The sequence below is a fragment of the Vulpes lagopus genome, chromosome 5 (assembly GCF_018345385.1).
Source record: "Vulpes lagopus strain Blue_001 chromosome 5, ASM1834538v1, whole genome shotgun sequence".
NCBI lineage: Eukaryota > Metazoa > Chordata > Mammalia > Carnivora > Canidae > Vulpes > Vulpes lagopus.
The window spans coordinates 56072588-56090960 of record NC_054828.1 but is presented as its reverse complement, the minus strand read 5'-3'; the positions used below and the strand labels follow the sequence as shown (position 1 = coordinate 56090960).

At 39.6% G+C, this 18373-nt stretch overlaps 1 protein-coding gene across 2 annotated transcripts in view; it reads left to right on the top strand.

Annotated features, from left to right (window-relative positions):
- TBC1D15 (TBC1 domain family member 15) overlaps window positions 1–8670 on the top strand; it is a 75493-nt gene extending 66823 nt beyond the window's left edge. For both annotated transcript variants that reach the window (XM_041755660.1, XM_041755659.1), the window contains 5 exons: window positions 2286–2385; window positions 2846–2943; window positions 5685–5801; window positions 6332–6418; window positions 7326–8670. In XM_041755660.1, coding sequence (XP_041611594.1) covers window positions 2286–2385; window positions 2846–2943; window positions 5685–5801; window positions 6332–6418; window positions 7326–7547 — 624 coding nt within the window. In that variant the 3' untranslated portion in view covers window positions 7548–8670. The remainder of the gene's footprint in view (window positions 1–2285; window positions 2386–2845; window positions 2944–5684; window positions 5802–6331; window positions 6419–7325) is intronic.
- Window positions 8671–18373: the final 9703 nt, after the last annotated feature.

Genomic DNA, 18373 nt, shown 5'->3' with positions numbered 1-18373 from the left:
TGATTATTTTTTACTGCATTGCTATTGGTTTGGTGTCCTTAAATCTATACTGCTTTTGACTCCTTCTTTTTGTTTTACAGCTTTACTCCATGTAAGTTTTTATTCATTTTGTGATGACTGAACCTAATGTCCATAGATTTGCTTTTATTATATTTACTCCTATCTCATGTAGGCATAGGCATAGACTGTGTGTCTATTATAGAAATATTATGGAAAGATTAGCAAAATGATCTAATAAACTTTCTTATCCTCACCATTCATTTTGCTGTATACATTAGTTCTTTCCTTCCTTCTCACCTCCCTCCCCATTAATAGACACGTGTATATGTATATATATGCATATAGATGTATATGTATGTATACGTGTGTATGTGTATATGCACACACACATAGGTATTTGTATGCACACACGTGTTTATTTCATAGATACGGTTGAAGCCATTTGTATATCCATTGTTGATCTCATTTTCCTTCTCCTGGAGTAGCTACTTTACCAAAGTTGGCTTCTGTCATTTTGGGAGTGCTTCATTTTATAGCTGATTATGCCATGTTGGTACTCCCAGACAAATTACCTTTGGCCGTCATAGTAAAAATGATGCTGCTAATCAGAGAGCTGATTTTGCCTTTCTTTTACAGGTCCATGTGGTAAATGTGAAGCAATAATATCCCAAAGGCTTGTGTCAGTCTAGTCAACTAGTTCTTTAAGGCATAAGAGAATAATCCAGTTTTTTTTTTTAAGATTTATTTATTTATTTTAGAGAGAGGGTGTGTGTGTGTGCAGGGGGAGGAACAGAGAGAGAGGGAGAGCAAATCTCAAGCCGACTCCCTGCTGTGGGGGGGGGCTGGATCCCTTGACCCTGACACCATGACCTGAGCCGAACTCAAGAGTCAGATGCTTAACCTACTAAGCCCTCCAGGTGCCCCTAGAAATCAGTTTTTTAAGAATCAGTAGCGTTAAATTTTTATTTTAGTTTAGTTTCCTTTCCAAGAATAATGCTTTGTCTCTGAAACTTAAAAAAAGAAGTTTGAGGGAAGAGATGTTGTCCTTAGGCTTTTTATAAGCATTAGGACAGTAGGTCACAGAGGGGTTGGGGCACATGGGTAAAAGGAATTGGAATGTTTAAGGAGACTTCCGATTATTTTGGTCTCCCCATCCAACTTCCAACCCTTGACTAAAGTTTTCGTAAGGGAGTCTACGCAACTTTGCAGAGTTCTCATACTTTGTGACCTCAGGACCCAGTCCTTCGTACTCTTAAATACTATTGAAGACTCTGAGAGTTTATGTAGGTTATATCTCTTGATGTTTATCTATATGAAGATGCTGAAAAGTATATAAATATTTATTAATTATTTAAAAATAACAATAAACCTTTTTATACTTTAACATACATTTTTTATTTTTTTATTTTTTTTTAAATTTATTTATTCATGAGAGACAGAGAGAGAGAGAGAGGCAGAGACACAGGCAGAGGGAGAAGCAGGCTCCATGCAGGGAGCCTGCCGTGGGACTCGATCCCGGGTCCCCAGGATCACACCCTGGACCGAAGGCAGTGCTAAACCGCTGAGCCACCTGGGCTGCCCCATAACATTTTTTTAAACGAAAAATAACTTTTCCAAAACAGAAACAATTTTTTGAGAAGAGGGATTGTTTTCCATTTTCTTTGATGTCTAGTTTAATGGAAGACAGCTGGATTTTCATATCTGCCCCTATATTCAGTCTACTCTGATATCACTCCTCATACAGCATTTAACCTTGTGGGAAAATTTAAAATGCAAAATGCATATACTATTTTAGAATTGTCATGAAAATGGTTTTGACTTCTCAGATTCCCTAATGTCACCAAATTTAAGAAGTAATTAAAGTAATTCTTCAAAATAAGGTATATGTTACAGCTAAAATTAATTTTATTTCATATGACAATATGAAGAAATATTTAACAGTGGAAGTGATCTGATAAAAGTTTGTTCCCAAATGTTTGTTTTGTTTCACCAGGTTTCTTATTTGATGTAAGAAATAAGTGTATCAGTCTATAGTTCTGCATTCTTCTTTATCTAAGTGAAATGAATACAGGAAAAAAAATAATCCTTAGTTTAAAATCAAGGGTTCTCTTTTCCTCTTTAATGTTGCCATAGCTTTTTAATTTGTTGTGATAGTTTAAAAATATAACCAGCGTGGTATAAGTGTAACATTTGTCCTTAGACTCTCCGTTTAGTTATCAGTGCTTTTGTACGATAAAATGTTTGTTAAGTATTATTTATGTGGTGACATTTATTTCTCTTTAAAGCATCAAAATTTTGAAGAACAGATGCAAGGCATGAAGACCCAGCTAATTCAACTGAGTACCTTACTTCGGTTGTTGGACAGTGGATTTTGCAGTTACTTAGGTAAGTTAAATGAATCAAATTACGTACCCAGCACATTCTAGGGTGATTTACAGAAAGAAAAATGTAAAGCATTATATTCAAGGTACATATTACCCTATTGCTATTGCCTAAGTTCCTTTGAGGAACAAAAGTGTGGGACTAAACTGTCTTTGTATAATTGTGCCTTAAAATAGTTTGTTCATAAAATGACTTATTTGTTGTTATTTTATGGTTTTCTTTAAACAGTTTTTTTTAAACAAATTTGAATTGTTTCTTGGCATTAGTAGAAGGTAATTAAATTTATAGACTTCTAATAAGCTGCATAGAAAAATTTGAATAGAAAAATTTGAGTTTGAAATAGGTCACTGTATTCTGAGATAATCAGTGTAAGGGTAAGCCATATATGTGTGTGTGTGTATGTGTATGTGTGTGTGTGTATATATATATTTTTTTCTTTTTTTTTTTTTTTCTTTCTGTTTAGAATCTCAGGACTCTGGGTACCTTTATTTTTGCTTCAGGTGGCTCCTAATCAGATTTAAAAGGGAATTTAGTTTTCTAGATATTCTTCGATTATGGGAGGTAAGTAAATTCTTAAATTATTATACAAACACTTCATTCTGTAGAATATAAATGGATCCTAATAGCCTAACTGAAATTTCTAAAGTATGTTACAAAGTTGTGATGGTTTTGCGGTCTCTCCTTAATGATCTTGAATTAAATATTTGGTCTTCGGAGTATTTTCCTGTAAATCACAATCCTCATGAGATTTGGGGCCACGAGTCTTCCCAGAACCGCTTTTCTAGACCACTCATATTTGTGTTCTTTCCTTGGGAGATTTAACTTTATGTGAGGCTGCCACATTCTGGTATAGATTTGTACAGAGTTCAAGGAAGTTTTGACAGTTGTGATGGCACTTTGTAGTCTGAAGTATTGGGAGGGAGCTGTTTTTCTTTTTTATGATTTTATTTCTTCATGAGACACACAGAGAGGCAGAGACACAGGCAGAGGGAGAAGCAGGCTCCATGTAGGGAACCCAATGCGGGACTTGATCCCAGGACCCAGGGATCACGCCCTGGGTCCCCCACTGTTTTGCTTTTTAAAAAAAAATTTAGAGAAAAATGCTGAGAATAATATAGCAAACATCTTGTGAATATACAATCATTTACTTAGTTTCTACCTCATAGATATTTTGCTTGTTTGCACCAGCAGTGTTGCAATCAACATCTTATTTAACACGAAGGCAAGTATCTTTTTTTTTTTTTTAAACTAAGGCACGTATCTTAATATTCAAATTTTCATGTATATCTCTGAGTATGTCCTTAGAATAAATTTCTAGATACCTCTGAATCAAAGACTAGTCAGCTTTTAAGGCTGCTGATAGATTTTGCCAAATTATTCTCAAGAAAAGATGAGGAATGATTATTTTCCAGAATGGGCATACCAAAGGTAGGAAAGGCCACATTTAATCACTCTCAGCTTGGACTCAGACCTGACTTACCTTAGCTAATTACTTGGGTTGAGGAGATGGAACATAATTGTGGATTAATGAACAAGCAAACATCCCATCATCCATATTTAACATATGTAAACATTTTGCCATATTTACTTCTATTTTTTCTCTTTTTTTTTCCCAAGAAAAGAATTAAAGATATAGCTAACATCTTCTTTAATCTCCACCCCAATCCCATTTCCCTCTCCCCAACTCTAGAGGATATTCATGATCATGTTTTTGATGTATATCCTTTTATTCGTGTTGGACCCTTTTATTTGTTAACTTGATAAAAAAATTATTATTTTCTTCTAAAATATCTGTTGTTAATAGATCAGTGTGCTTTTAAAATAGAATGTTGAGTGTAATGACTAATTGCTACCTTATCTTTATAAAGGCAAGGGATTACAGAAATTCTTCCAAGGAAGAAATGGGGGAAATAATCCATCTGGATAATTAATAGACACATATAGTGGAACCCTTGTGTCCTCTGAGACTTTTACAGCTGGAAATTGGTCCCTACACTTTTGGTGACCATGCTACCATTAAAAGTGATGGGCTGTTTGAAGGATCTCATTGCTTTGTGTGTGATGGCTTCCTCTGTTTGAAATTAGAAGTAAAACTCACATATTCCTTAATTTGGAATTGTATTTAATTGAACATAATTCATTTTTGAGGGCCGTTATGAAATTTAATCTCAGAGGTTTGATAATTAAGCAAACTTTTCAACTTCCTTTTTATAGGATGGATTGAAAATATTGTTACTATGTAGCTAGAATAAACCTTGATCTGATTACCAAATAAATCCAACTTTTGAATGAAAATTTTGAGGTTAATTGCATTGTAATTAAAAATTGACGGGATCCCTGGGTGGCGCAGCGGTTTGGCGCCTGCCTTTGGCCCAGGGCGCGATCCTGGAGACCCGGGATCGAATCCCACATCAGGCTCCCGGTGCATGGAGCCTGCTTCTCCCTCCGCCTGTGTCTCTGCCTCTCTCTCTCTCTCTGTGACTATCATAAATAAATAAAAAATTAAAAAAAAAAAAAATAAAAAAAAAATAAAAATTGAATTTAGTCCGAAAATTATTCAGCTTGATTTACTTTTGATGAAAGAAGTAAAAACATTTCATGTATGCGTTTAGTAGTATTATTTATGTGGTTCTTTTTCTCTTCCTAGATAAGATATTATGTACATTGATAGGAAATGAAGGCTTTAAATTTGAGGTCATTGTATTTAAGAAGTGTGGCTATTGATCAAATATTTTATCCATTTAGGTATAAATTTTGGGTAGTTGATTCAGTTTTTGTCACAATCAGGGACACACTGTGTAATGTAATATAATGTAGAGCTATCTCTGGGTGGTTTTGATTCTTTGTACTCTTTAACTGAATTTTTCTTTCATATCCACAATTTGCCCTCCCCTGCCCGCCCCCCCTCCCCAAGATTAAAGGTGACTTACAAGTGAGAAACTGAAGGGTCAGAAAAATACTGAGAATGCCTCTAACCCTTATGCCTTAAACTCATGGATGTAGCTTCTTAATACCATTTATTATATAAATTAGGCTTAGAGTGATATCTTACTATAGTTACCTAAAGGGCCACATATGGAATTAATCATACTCACATAATGTTAAACTTGATGTTAGTTACCTGTGTAGGTAAAGGTAAGACTTCACTCCTCATTTCCTCACTAGAGAAACAGTGTCTACTCCATCTAGGCCCCTTCTGCATTTCATAGAAGTCATTCAGAGTTCAGCATTGTTTCTGTGAGGAAAATATTGTAGAATTGATATAGTGTACTAAATAGTTCTATTTTTTTTTTTTTTTATAGGTAATGTGGACTGAACTGCCATGCAAAAATTTCCATCTTCTTCTCTGTTGTGCTATTCTGGAATCCGAAAAGCAGCAAATAATGGAAAAGCATTATGGGTTTAATGAAATACTAAAGGTAGTTATTTCTTTAATTTAAATTTGAGTATTTTGGCTCTTTCGTCTGTTTGATGGTACTGATATACAGAACATTTTCTTGGAGCTTTATTGATTGAATCCCTTGAGTAAAACTTAAATTTTATCAGTAACACCTAATATTAGGACTGGCTCTCTGAGAATGACAGTTCAATGAATACATACTGGCCAGTTATTTTTACCTGGGTAATTAGGAAGAAAAGGAAATTCAGCAAATTCTCTTTTGTGTAGTTTAGTTTTCTAAAAAAAAAAAAAATAATTGTCTTTTGCTTATAACTTTGAGATAGTAGACTTGGGACAGCTGCTAGATTTAATGTCCCATAAGTTTATTAGCTATTCTTTAACTTTAAAACTGAAAGATAGATTGAATTTCCTGCTGATTTATAGTATGAATACTTATATTTTAAGGATTTTATCTGCAATGAAATATAACTGGTAATAAATTGTTTATATAGTAGAATATAATAGTGCTTTTAGTTTCAATTATCATTTTATTTTATGGATTCATTTTAGCATATCAATGAATTGTCCATGAAAATTGATGTGGAAGATGTACTATGCAAGGCAGAAGCAATTTCTCTACAGATGGTAAAATGCAAGGTATGGTGCAGTGTTTTAAATAATTGTAAGATTTTTTGTTTGTATGTTTTTGGTGGACTGAGGTCAAGAAAGAATTTTTCTTCATAGAAGTAAAATGCAATTTTAGTAGGCTGAAGCAGACAACAAGCATTAGCTAGCATTTTTTTTTACCATTATTGATTTATAGCACTTAATTGAAAATAGTCGATTAATTATGCTAGATAAGAAACAGTATAGCAAAATGGCAAAAATAATGAAACCGTTTCAGCAACAACTAAAGAGGCTGTATTATTCAGTCTGACTACAGACTGGAACCTCTTATTAAATGATATCCCCAAATAAAGACAGATGCTAATCAGAAATAATTAAGCAAATAGTATTTAGTGTGTTTTTACAATTGTACTAGCCAAGTTCTTAGTTCTTTCTAAAAACAATTATGACCTTTGTTCTCTTTGAGGTATTTTGGCTTTTGCACTTTTATGAGAGTTCTGTTTGGTCTTTGTGTCATTTGTTCATGGTTCCAAATACTTATTTTGGTTCACTTCTGCAAACATTTATTTGGTAGCTATTCTGTCCAAAATATGCCAGTGAGACACTTCTTTAAGGAACCTTGTACATTGAGGGAGCAAATTGGAGTATAAATAAGCTCTCGTTTAATATCTAAGATTCTATAATAGCAATGAAATAAATGCTAACTGTTAAAAAACTTAACATTAACATGAGTGGTAGGGTGGGGTGGAGAGTGACTAATTTGGGTAAGAAGATTAGGGAACTTCTTATGAAAAAAAGTGGTTAGGATTTCATTTGGAGTGGATAAGGAAGGTGTGAAAAGATACATAACTATCACACTGTTAGAATAAATGTTCAGATTCTGGAATCTACATATCTTGAGTAGAAGTGTTATTTTGTGAATACTTTTCCTCTATAGGAATTGCCACAAGCAGTTTGTGAGATCCTGGGACTTCAGGACAGTGAAGTGACAACACCAGATTCAGACACTTGTGAAGATGAAAACGTTGGCATGACTGGTTGTCCTACGTCTACATTTCAGAGTGACTCCTTGCCCGTACTTGCCACTAGTGGAGCCAGAGATGACAGCCCAACACAGATAGCAATGTCCCCAAATGTTAGCAGATTAACACCTGCATGATCATTCTTCTTGCTTAATTTTTGAAGAGACACTTTGTTGCAGCCTTTTGCAAGTACTTGAAAGGTGGAAATTTAAAATCTTGGTATTGATCATGCTTTAAGGTTTATGGAAAGAAAGTGTACTGATGTTCTTGCATTAAAGCTTTACAAAGATTTAAACTAATTATTTTTGTAGTTACTTCTACCAAATAGCCTTTCCTTTTCAATAACATTCCTTAGTATTTTTATAGCCAAGTACATTTTATTTTCTTGCTGATGAACTGGAATTGGATAAATATTACAAGTGGATGAGTTGGAAATTATGCACTTTGAAAAACATTCACTTTGTTTACTCTAAGTTTAGTGGGTTTTGGATTTGATTAAATTAAATGTTGGGCCTTTCTATCGCATTCTAAGCTGAGAAGTAGATTGTGTTACCCAAGTGATGAAATAAAAGAATTTGTTTTTCTCTATTGTTTACAACAATACTCAGCTTAAATATTTATGCTGGTTGAATGTGACTTAAATTGGATATTTTCATCAATGCAATTTAATGTGTAGATAAAAAGAGCTATTTCAACCATTTTAAGTGGATTGGCAGTATATTTTTTACATTGAAGTTTTCTTCACTTGTATATAAAGACTATATAAGTACTTATTTATGAGTATAAAAAAGGATAGGCATATTTTCTTTAACTGAATAAACTTGACTATTGATTTATATAATCTGATTTGACAAAAGTAATACATAGCTTCAGTATGAGATCTTTTTCAAAACTATTTTCTTAACCAAACATTTATTTCATGAGACTGCATTCAACCCTGTACCTGGTGTAATTTTAAAATTAATTGCTTGTAACCTCACTTTACTAATAATGTGTTTATTATCTTTCCTAATAACGCATTAACTGATTAATCAGGTCTTTAAATTTTTATAAAATGCTCTTTGCAAAAAGCTTGTGTCAAAAATTTCAATATACTATCACGAGTCTCAAAGTAATACTTTTTTGTATATGAATGAAGCTGTTGTTTTTACCATGCAGTGTTGCATGATTTTAAGTTATGTGAAATTAACATAACTGATTCCGTTTTATTTGTAATTTGTTAACTCTTGTACATATCATTAAAATAAACTTGAAGTTGAAGTAGTGTTTTCAGTTAAATTACACTTTAGAAGTAGTCTGCTAGTTCTGCATTGGAAGGAAAAGAATCCAAGTTGGCCCCCAGCACATTTTCTATTTTTTTGTGATTGAAACAATCATTGGAATGAGTTATGGACGTGAGGAAGAAATACGACCCCTTTTATAACCAAAAACAAATTTTCATCAGCATGGACTTGAGCATAGTGTTGTCTTGGAGGATGTAATTGTCTGACCCAGGAAAGCAACTCCTACAATTGATGTTAATAATGTAAAATAAAAGTTAGGCAGTTCTGAAGTGGTCCAGGAGATAGATTTTTTCCCTCCAGAAGACGAGGGAACCAAGTGAACTTTTTTCCTACTTGAGTATTAACTGACAATCATGACAGTAGAACCATTAGATTTTAGTTTTTAATATCATATGTGTGTTATCTTTCATCAGTTAATAATGAGTAAGCCTATTTAGACAAAAAAAGTAAACTGATCAGACGCTCGGCGTCTCCAGCCTTTCATTTCCTGCTGTTCAGGAAATTGCTTAGAACATCTTGATGTCCTTCTTGTTCTTCCTGGACAGGGACTTCAGGGGAGTTTTTCCCCCCCCGCTATGTAATGTCATGTCTACTTCGGAGTTAAAAAAAATCTGAACACATTTAGTAACTTGAACTTTTGTCAAGTTTTATTATACAACTACTTGTTAAAGCATTTTTACTAAAGAGTCTTTATTTCCATCTTGCTCATTGTTGATGGGGAAATAATAATATAGCACAATGCTGGATAAAGTCTCAGTGAGGATCTACAAAATTGAGTCAGCAGATGCTATATATAAATTTGAGCTATTGAGATTGCTAAAATAGTCCAGGTAAATTGGTTGGTCTAACTTCTTAAAGATTTATTTCAGTTTTCACGAGGTGTTCTGTTCATACCCTGATAACATGTAAATTATTATGTGCTCTATTATATGATATTTAATGTTAAAATTTAATTCCTAATCTAACTGTAAGAAGTATTTTAATTTCTAATATGAGATTCTATGGGAAGGAAGCCTTTTGCATTTAAGAACATGCCTATTTTGATTGTCCCATGTGCCTAGGATTCTTCATCTCTTTGTAAGTTAAGAACTTTAGTCTTGGTGATGACTAGAGCTTTTCTGAGTGAGGAAAAGAACATTTTGGGAGCATTATGGTGATTCTTGCTGAACCTGCCATTTCCAAGGATTTTTATGGATGCTAAATCTTATGGGAAATTCATATAATTATGTCCATTATTAAAGGTAGTTTGTATAAAGTAATACAAAATGTTTATTGAAGAACCTAGAAATTTACCTGACTTGTGTATCACCGTGTAACCAGATGACATCCTTCTAGCTTAGATTTCTTTCCTTGGGGGCTTTCAGAAGATGTATGAACCTCTCACTGTACTTAAGTTTTGTGTGCATATTTCTGGGGACAGGTCATAGTTTCTCCAGAGTTTCTCTAATTTTCTTCATGCATCCAAGGGTTTCTTGAGCCTCTGTGAAGTTAGAGAACCACCATTATATTATATATTATATATCATAGGTTGACAATTTGACTTAAGGTTAGGTTGACAAGTCCCTGAGGTGGTTATTATTTTTTTTTATTAAAGATTTTATTTATCTATTCATGAGAGACACACAGAGAGGCAGAGACATAGGCTCCCTGCAGGGAGCCCACGTGGGACTCAATCCCAGGACTCCGGGATCATGACCTGAGCCCAAGGCAGACCTCAACCACCGAGCCACCCAGACATCCCAGACCCTGAGTTTTTAAAAAAGTAGTTTCTTGATTTTCTAAGGTGGATTTACCCTAGTTTGGACCACCATTTTTAGTAAAAAGTGATGACCATTGTCATGGCCTATTTTATGTAGATTTTCCTCCTCCATTGTACCTTTTGAAGATAAACTTCTGGTGTTATTATTATTTCTAAACATGAAACAGGATTAAATTTAAACTGAATCTGAAAGGTTTCCATCAGTATCTAATGTCATTCCCTGATCCTAAACATCTGCACCTATCTATATTTTAATGTGAATACACTGCCATTTGAATAATATAATGTATGTGGCCTGTTCTCCTCTTGGGTTTTTCGAACACGGGTGTTTTAACTTGGAGATCTTTGAGTTTTGTTGTGATCACAAATAGTTTTCTCACTGTTTTGTAAAGAGAGTCCCTATTAAGGTTTATCCATCTTGACATAGGGAAAAACATTGTGTTGCTCTTAGAGGCAAAGGTGGGCTGGGGTAGGGCAATCAGACCGGACGTACTTCTCTAACTTTTTGGATTTCCTTTTTCTTTTTTTTTGTTTAAAGATTTTACTTATTTATTCATGAGAGAGAGGGAGAGAGAGAGAGAGGCAGAGACACAGGCAGAGGGAGAAGCAGGCTCCATGCAGTGAGCCCAACATGGGATTTGATCCTGGGTCTCCAGGACCACGCCCTGGGCTGAAGGCAGGCACTTAACCGCTGAGCCACCCAGGAATCCCACTTTTTGGATTTCCAAAGCACTCTTAGCCATGGGGAATTGCACTGTTTACAATCTCCCTGTAAAGAAAAGCTGATTATAGTCAGTGTCTTTTTCTAACAACTCCTCAGCATTCAGAAATACCGTATTTGCCTTAATTTAGAATTGGAATGTTAGAATAATAGGGGGCCAAGCTATTAGATACGGCTTTCCATCTCAAATACCTCTATGTTATGTTGCTTCTCACGTGCGAAAGAAGAATGAAAAGAACATTCCAATAAACTTAGCTGTGATCAATGAGCAATCCGTTTGTGGCTTCGCTTTTTTAATTAAGAAGACTTATTAAGCCCAGAGATGGGCTTTTGCTGTGACAGCGAATAGATGTTTCCACCACCGCTCGCGTCTGATGGGGGCACTGGTCTACTACCGACCCCTCGGGTTTAGAGACCCGAAGAGCACTGGGCGTACACTGCGTTAGCTGCTGTATGGCCTGACTGTACGACGACCGGGACCTCTTCCTGAGCGTCAGGGGCTCACTTTGTAAAGCAAATTGCTCTCCCCGATTACACCGAACGCTGCTGTCGCCGTGGGCACGGCCCGCAGGCTGCCCCCGAGGGATGTCAGGGCCACGTGCTCTTCGTTAGCTGGGCCAAGTGCCAAATGGGCCAATGGAACATTTGCTGACGAGGAGGCCCTAACAGTGAACAGTGCCTAACCGAGCCCAGATAGACGACGTGAGGACCAAATTGTTGGGTTTTCGGAGTGTGTTTAAGTGCTTGCTGTACTCGTAGTAGACGGGCCCTGTGAACACCCAGGTGCTCCCCCAGCCCCCCTGCCCCCCACCCCAGGAGGGACGAAGTTCAAGATACATGCCTTTGCACCTCTCAGGGTGTGAAGGGCTGAGAATGGGATTTTATTAAATTGCTCCATTTCCATTCGACTTCTGACAGGTTGGCACAGGCTCCCTTCGTCGGCTCAGGGGGCTGCTGAGGAGCTGACGGGCCCACTGCCCGGAGGGGTGCCGGGGGGACGGGCCCGCGGCTCCCCCTGCCCCGCTCCCTGGCTCTGTGGCCGTGGGCGTTGTGTGGAGCGGAGCGCGTGCCAGGGTTTTCTGGTGGGTGAGCGCGGAGAAGGGTGACACCCCGAGAAGGGTGACACCCCGAGAAGGGTGACGACTCACGGGCCGGCCACCTTGGCCTTGGAGGGGGACTGCGGCCGGCGGGCTGGTTCAGCGGGGGCACCTTGGGCCGCCACGGCCCCTTGATCTTGTCCCTTGTCCTGACGGGGCCACCGCCACCCCTCCCAGACCTGAAAGCCCTGTCCCCTAAGCTCTCCTTTTAAAGGACTCATGGAAAGGGGGAGCCTTCTTTTTAAAAAAAAAAAAAAGTTGGTGACATTATCAATCCCTCCGTCCCACCCCGAGGAGCGTCCTCCTGGCCCCGCCGGTGGCCGTCGCGTGCTCTCTGTGGAGGAGAGGCTCTTCTTGGTTCGTCTGTTGGGGACCTCGGCGCTCCTGTGTCCGGAGTCCCTTGGCCGCGTGGGGTCGTCGGGGATTAGTCTTTGGCCGCCGGGTCGGTGGTGGGCTCGGGTCGGGCTGCGGTGCTGCCTGCGGGTGGCAAGGCCCCCACCCCTGCGGCCGGCCGAGCCTGCTCCATCGTCGGTTTCGACCACGTCTTTAAAACCTGCTGCTTTGGCAATAGCCTTTTTGAACTTGGCCACAGCAACTTCTTGCAAGATTCATCCATGAAGGCAAGAGAAACAAAAGCAACAATGAACTATTGTGACTTCATCGAGATAAGAAGCTTCTGCACAGCAAAGGAAACAGTCCACAAAACTAAAAGACAACCTACAGAATGGGAGAAGAGATTTGCAAATGACATATCAGATAAAGGGCTAGTTTCCAAGATCTATGAAGAACATATTAAACTCAACACCAAAGAAACAAACAATCCAATCATGAAATGGGCAAAAGACATGAAGAGAAATCTCACAGAGGAAGACATGGACATGGCCAACATGCACATGAGAAAATGCTCCGCATCACTTGCCATCAGGGAAATACAAATCAAAACCACAACGAGATACCACCTCACACCAGTGAGAATGGGGAAAATTAACAAGGCAGGAAACCACAAATGTTGGAGAGGATGCGGAGAAGAGGGAACCCTCTTACACTGTTGGTGGGAATGTGACCTGGTGCAGCCACTCTGGAAAACTGTGTGGAGGTTCCTCAAAGAGTTAAAAATAGACCTGCCCTACGACCCAGCAATTGCCCTGTTGGGGATTTACCCCAAAGATACAGATGCAATGAAACGCCGGGACACCTGCACCCTGATGTTTATAGCAGCAATGTCCACAATAGCCAAACTGTGGAAGGAGCCTCAGTGTCCATTGACAGATGGATAAAGAAGATGTGGTCTATGTATACAATGGAATATTCCTCAGCCATTAGAAACGACAAATACCCACCATTTGCTTCGACGTGGAGGGACCTGGAGGGTATTATGCTGAGTGAAGTAAGTCAATCGGAGAAGGGACAAACATTATACGGTCTCATTCATTTGGGGAATATAAAAAATAGTGAAAGGGAATAAAGGGGAAAGGAGGAAAAATGAGTGGGAAATATCAGAAAGGGAGACAGACCATGAAAGACTCCTAACTCTGGGAAACGAACTAGAGGTGGTAGAAAGGGAGGTGGGTGGGGGGTGGGGGTGAATGGGTGACGGGCACTGAGGGGGGCACTTGACAGGATGAGCACTGGGTGTTATTCTATATGTTGGCAAATTGAACACCAATACAAAATAAATTTATATAAGAAAATAAAACCTGCTGCTTTATTTTCGAGCGCAAGGTGGAGGCAGCCGGCGCGGGGGCTGGAGGCCAGGGGGCAGAGCGCTGGCGTCGGGCCTAGGGTGCCCGTGTCCCCCGTGTCCCACCGCATGGGCTGTGGGCCATGAGGCTGCGGCAATGTCGGGGGCACGGACCCCTTGCCGGCCGCCTTCCTGGGTTGTAGGTAAATGCCCAGGCTTGCAATTACCGGGCCGGAGGGGCAGGAGATCCTGCAGAGCTGCCTGGTCCCTCGGGTCCCCGCCCAAGCATGCTGTCGCGGTGCCTTGCACGTGTCCGGCCGTGGGGAGCTGGGGCATCCCGGTGGCCTCAGCCTTGCGAGCCTGCACGTCCAGGTCCCCAAAGCCCTTGGAGCTGATGTTCGCGGGTATGTGTGCGAGGCCGTGGTCCAGCTCGCTTTCCGGGTGTGCGGCCTGGCCTGGGGCCCGGGGTCTGCTCATCTCCCGTGGGTTTCTCCAGGTGCCGGAGGGGCTGCACCTGCCACGCCTCCCCTACCTGTCAACGCCCCGAGCCCCGGCGGGACGAGCCGGTGCTGTTCTGGCCCGACGGGCCTGCGAGCTCCACGCACCTGCTCGTGGAGTCCGAGGAGGCCGCTCGCAGCACCTCGCGCCTTAGAAGGTGCCCGCTTGGCCTGTGCGCCCCGGGAGGCCCACGTCCGGGAGAGGAGTCAGTCTGACCGTATCTTGTTTCATATGTTCCCACTTCGTTTCCCACTTTCTGACTCATGGGCTCTCTAACTGCTTGGTCCAAACCAATTCTTCTGGTTCCTCTTGGGACCATTGTCTTCTGGCCTCCCGTGACCGTAGGGACCGCTGCCTCCCGGAAAGCTAGGTGTGCACATGGCTTTGATGTCTGCTGAGGGCTCCGACCCAGTGCCCACGTTCACATCACTCTGGTTCACGATCAATGAGGGACGGAAAAGAAGTAATAACACTTTGAGCATCTGATTTCTGTCACGGCGTGCGAGGCACTGCACACACCCAATTTAATTGACACCCTAGCCCTGTACGACGTAAATATTAATCACCCTGAACGACAGAAACAAAGGCTGAGACACATGAAGTCAAATGTCCTCAAATACAGCTACAAGCTAAGACTTAAACTCCAAAACCCATGTCCTATTTCGATGCAGTAGAATTTATTTATTTTTGATGGGGTCTCATTTATTCTTCAATTTTTATTTTTTTTTGTGATCAATGTCACACATGCACATGGTTTCCACAAGATGTGTTGTTATGCAAAACTTTTTCCTTCACTCTCCAGCTCCCCTTCCCCAGTGGCAAGAATTTTTAGCTTTCAGCTGGTTCTTTAGTGTATTCATTTCCGTAGCTCCGGATGCTGTGATATGCTTGGGTCGCTACGACTTTAACTCTCAGTCTTAGGCATTAGCCGCTGACTCTTCATCTTAGAAGATGTGGATTTATCCCCCCTTTCCCCTCCCATCAGCCCCCGCTATACACATGCAAACTTTTTTTTTTTGCACGTGCAAATTTCTTTATCTTTCTACCTGCCAATACAGTTGATATTGTAATATTGATTAAGTTAAAGCAATTAGCTGAGGCAATTTAGCCCCGCCTTTATTTTCCTTTGGGAGCTAATTCCTTTCTTTAAAAAAAATTTTAAAAATCTGATTCTAGTATAGTTAACATACAATGGGGGGCTAATTCTTTTTTTTTTTTTTGTAGGTGATGTCTATTTTTTTTATTACTATTTTTTTTAATTGGAGTTCAATTTGCCAACATATAGCATAACACCCAGTGCTCATCCCATCAAGTGCCTGGGGGGCTAATTCTTATTAGGGCTTTTCATCTGCCGATTTTATATTTGTCACTAATCCCTCACACTTTCCACCAAATATTTAAATTGGGGTTTGTCAGCTATGAGCTCCCCAGAGGGTGATCAGATTCTCCATGTTGTTCAGATTCTCTAGACTTTTCCTTTTGCCTGGCGGGAGGGTACATGTCTGACTGTCAGCGTCCTGAGGTTTGTGAGTCTCGGTGTCCAGTGCGTATGCTCATCTAATCGCCCTCCTTGCAGGATGACACCCCTATTCTCAACTTTGTCCGGTGCCCGTCAGTCCAGAGGCCCCGCGTTTTACCTTTGCTGGAGAATAAGCTCCATTCATCTGCTGGGGGCAGGACAGGCGGGGAGTGATTTGGCTCTGTAGAATAGGGAAGGAGAATAATAGGGATTTAAGTGCCTTTAAGAAAAAGCTTTATTAAAATACAATCCATGTGCTATAAAATTCACCCTCTTAAAGTCTACGGTTCAGTGCTTTTACATTTATTCACAGAGTTGTGCAACTTCCACCAAAATCTCATTTTAGGATATTTCTTTACCCTGAAAAGAAACTCTGTACCACTTAGTAGTCATTCCTACCTTCTCCCCACTTTCTTCCTGCCCTTAGCAACCACTAGTCTACTTTCTCTGTTTTGTTTTTTTTTTGTTTTTTTTTAAATCTCTTTTGGCCTCTTGTAGACATTGCCTGCAAATGGAATCATAAAATATGTGATCTTGGGACGCCTGGGTGGCTCAGCAGTTGGGCGCCTGCCTTCAGCTCAGGTCATGATCCTAGGATCCAGGATCGAGTCCCACATCAGGCTTCCTGTGAGGAGCCTGCTTCTCCCTCTGCCTGTGTCTCTGCCTCTCTCTCTCTCAGTCTGTGTCTTTCATGAATAAATAAATAAATCTTTAAAAAAAGAATCTTTTAAAAAATTTAAAAAATAAATATGCGATCTTTTGTGATTGGCTTTTTTCACTGAGCATAGTGTTTTCAAAGTTTATGTTGTAACACCTATCGGTACTTCATTTCTTTATATTGCCCATTTATGGATATACCATTTTTTTAAAAAAAAATTTATTTATTTGAGGGACAGAGAGAGCAAGCGAGAGACCACACGAGCAGGAGCAGAAGGAGAAGATGGAGCAGACTCCCCACTGAGCAGAGAGCCCGAGGTGGGGCTCGATCCCAGGACCCTGGGATCATGACCTGAGCTGAAGGCAGATGCTTAATCAACGGAACCCCCAGGCGCCCCTGGGTACACCATGGTTGTGTTTTCTTGGGTTGATATTGGAGTTTTTCTCACTTTTGGCTATTAGGGATAATGTTGCTATGAACATTTATATACATTTGTGGGGACACATGTCTTCATTTTTCTTAGGTATATACCCAAGAGTGAGATTGTTGAGTCATATGGTATCTTTAGGTTGAACTTTTAGAGGAGCTACCAAACATTTCTCCAAAGCATCTACACCACTTTACATATACGTAGGAGTAAAATTGCTGGGTCATGCAGCAACTTTTTGTTTAACATTTTGAGAAACTACCAAAATTCCAAATGGCTGTACCATTTTTCAATCCCGCCAACAATGTATATGAGGGCTCCAATTTTTCCACTTTTTCTAACAGTTGCATGCCTTTTCTATTTTAGCCATCCTGAGGGTTTGGGAAATTGTCTCATTATGCTTTTCAATTTGCATTTCTCTAAAGACTAATGATGTTGGACCTTTTTTTCATGTGCACTATCGCCGTATATTCTTTGGAGAAATATATTTTCAAATCCATTGGTCATTTAAAAATTGGCTTATTTGTTTTTTTACTGTTGATTTGTAGGAGTTTCATATTTATGGGGTACTGTCTCCTATGGGATAGTTGATTTGCAAATATTTTCTCCCAAACTGCGGTTGTCTTTTAATTTTTTTTTTGTCTTTTAATTTTCTTGATGGTGTTCTTTGAAGAACAAAAGCTTTTCACTTTGGGGCACCTGGGTGGCTCAGTCAGTGGAGCACCTGACTCTTGGTTTCTCTAAGGTTTGATCTCTGCATCGGGCTCTGCACCGGGTGTGGTCTGCTTGAGATTCTTTCCCCCTCCTTCTCCCTTCCCCTTGCTCCTCACCTGCTCGCATGCATGCTCTCTCTCAAATAAATATAAAACAGTGTTTCATTTTGATGAAATCTCACCTATTCTTTCTTTGGTTGCTTATACTTCTGGCATCATATTTGAGAAACAATTGCCTAAAGGTCATAACGACGTAGTCCTGTCTTCTAAGATTTTATAGTTTAAGCTCTTAAATTAAAGTCTATGATCCATTTTGAGTTAATTTTTGTGTATGCTGTAAGGTAGGTGTCCGACTTATTATTTTTTTTTAATGTGGATATCTCAGGTTTTAGCAGAATCATTTGTTAAAACGACTGTTCTTTCCCCACTGAAGTGTCTTGGCATTTCAGTTGAAAACCAAATGACCATAAACCTAAGAGCTCGTATCTGGACTCTAAATTTGATTCCGTTCATCTCTATGTCTATCCCGTTGCAGTACCACACTGATTTTGTTGCCTGATGCCCAGCACCAGGTTCTTGGGTCTCAATGTCACAGAAATGAACACTT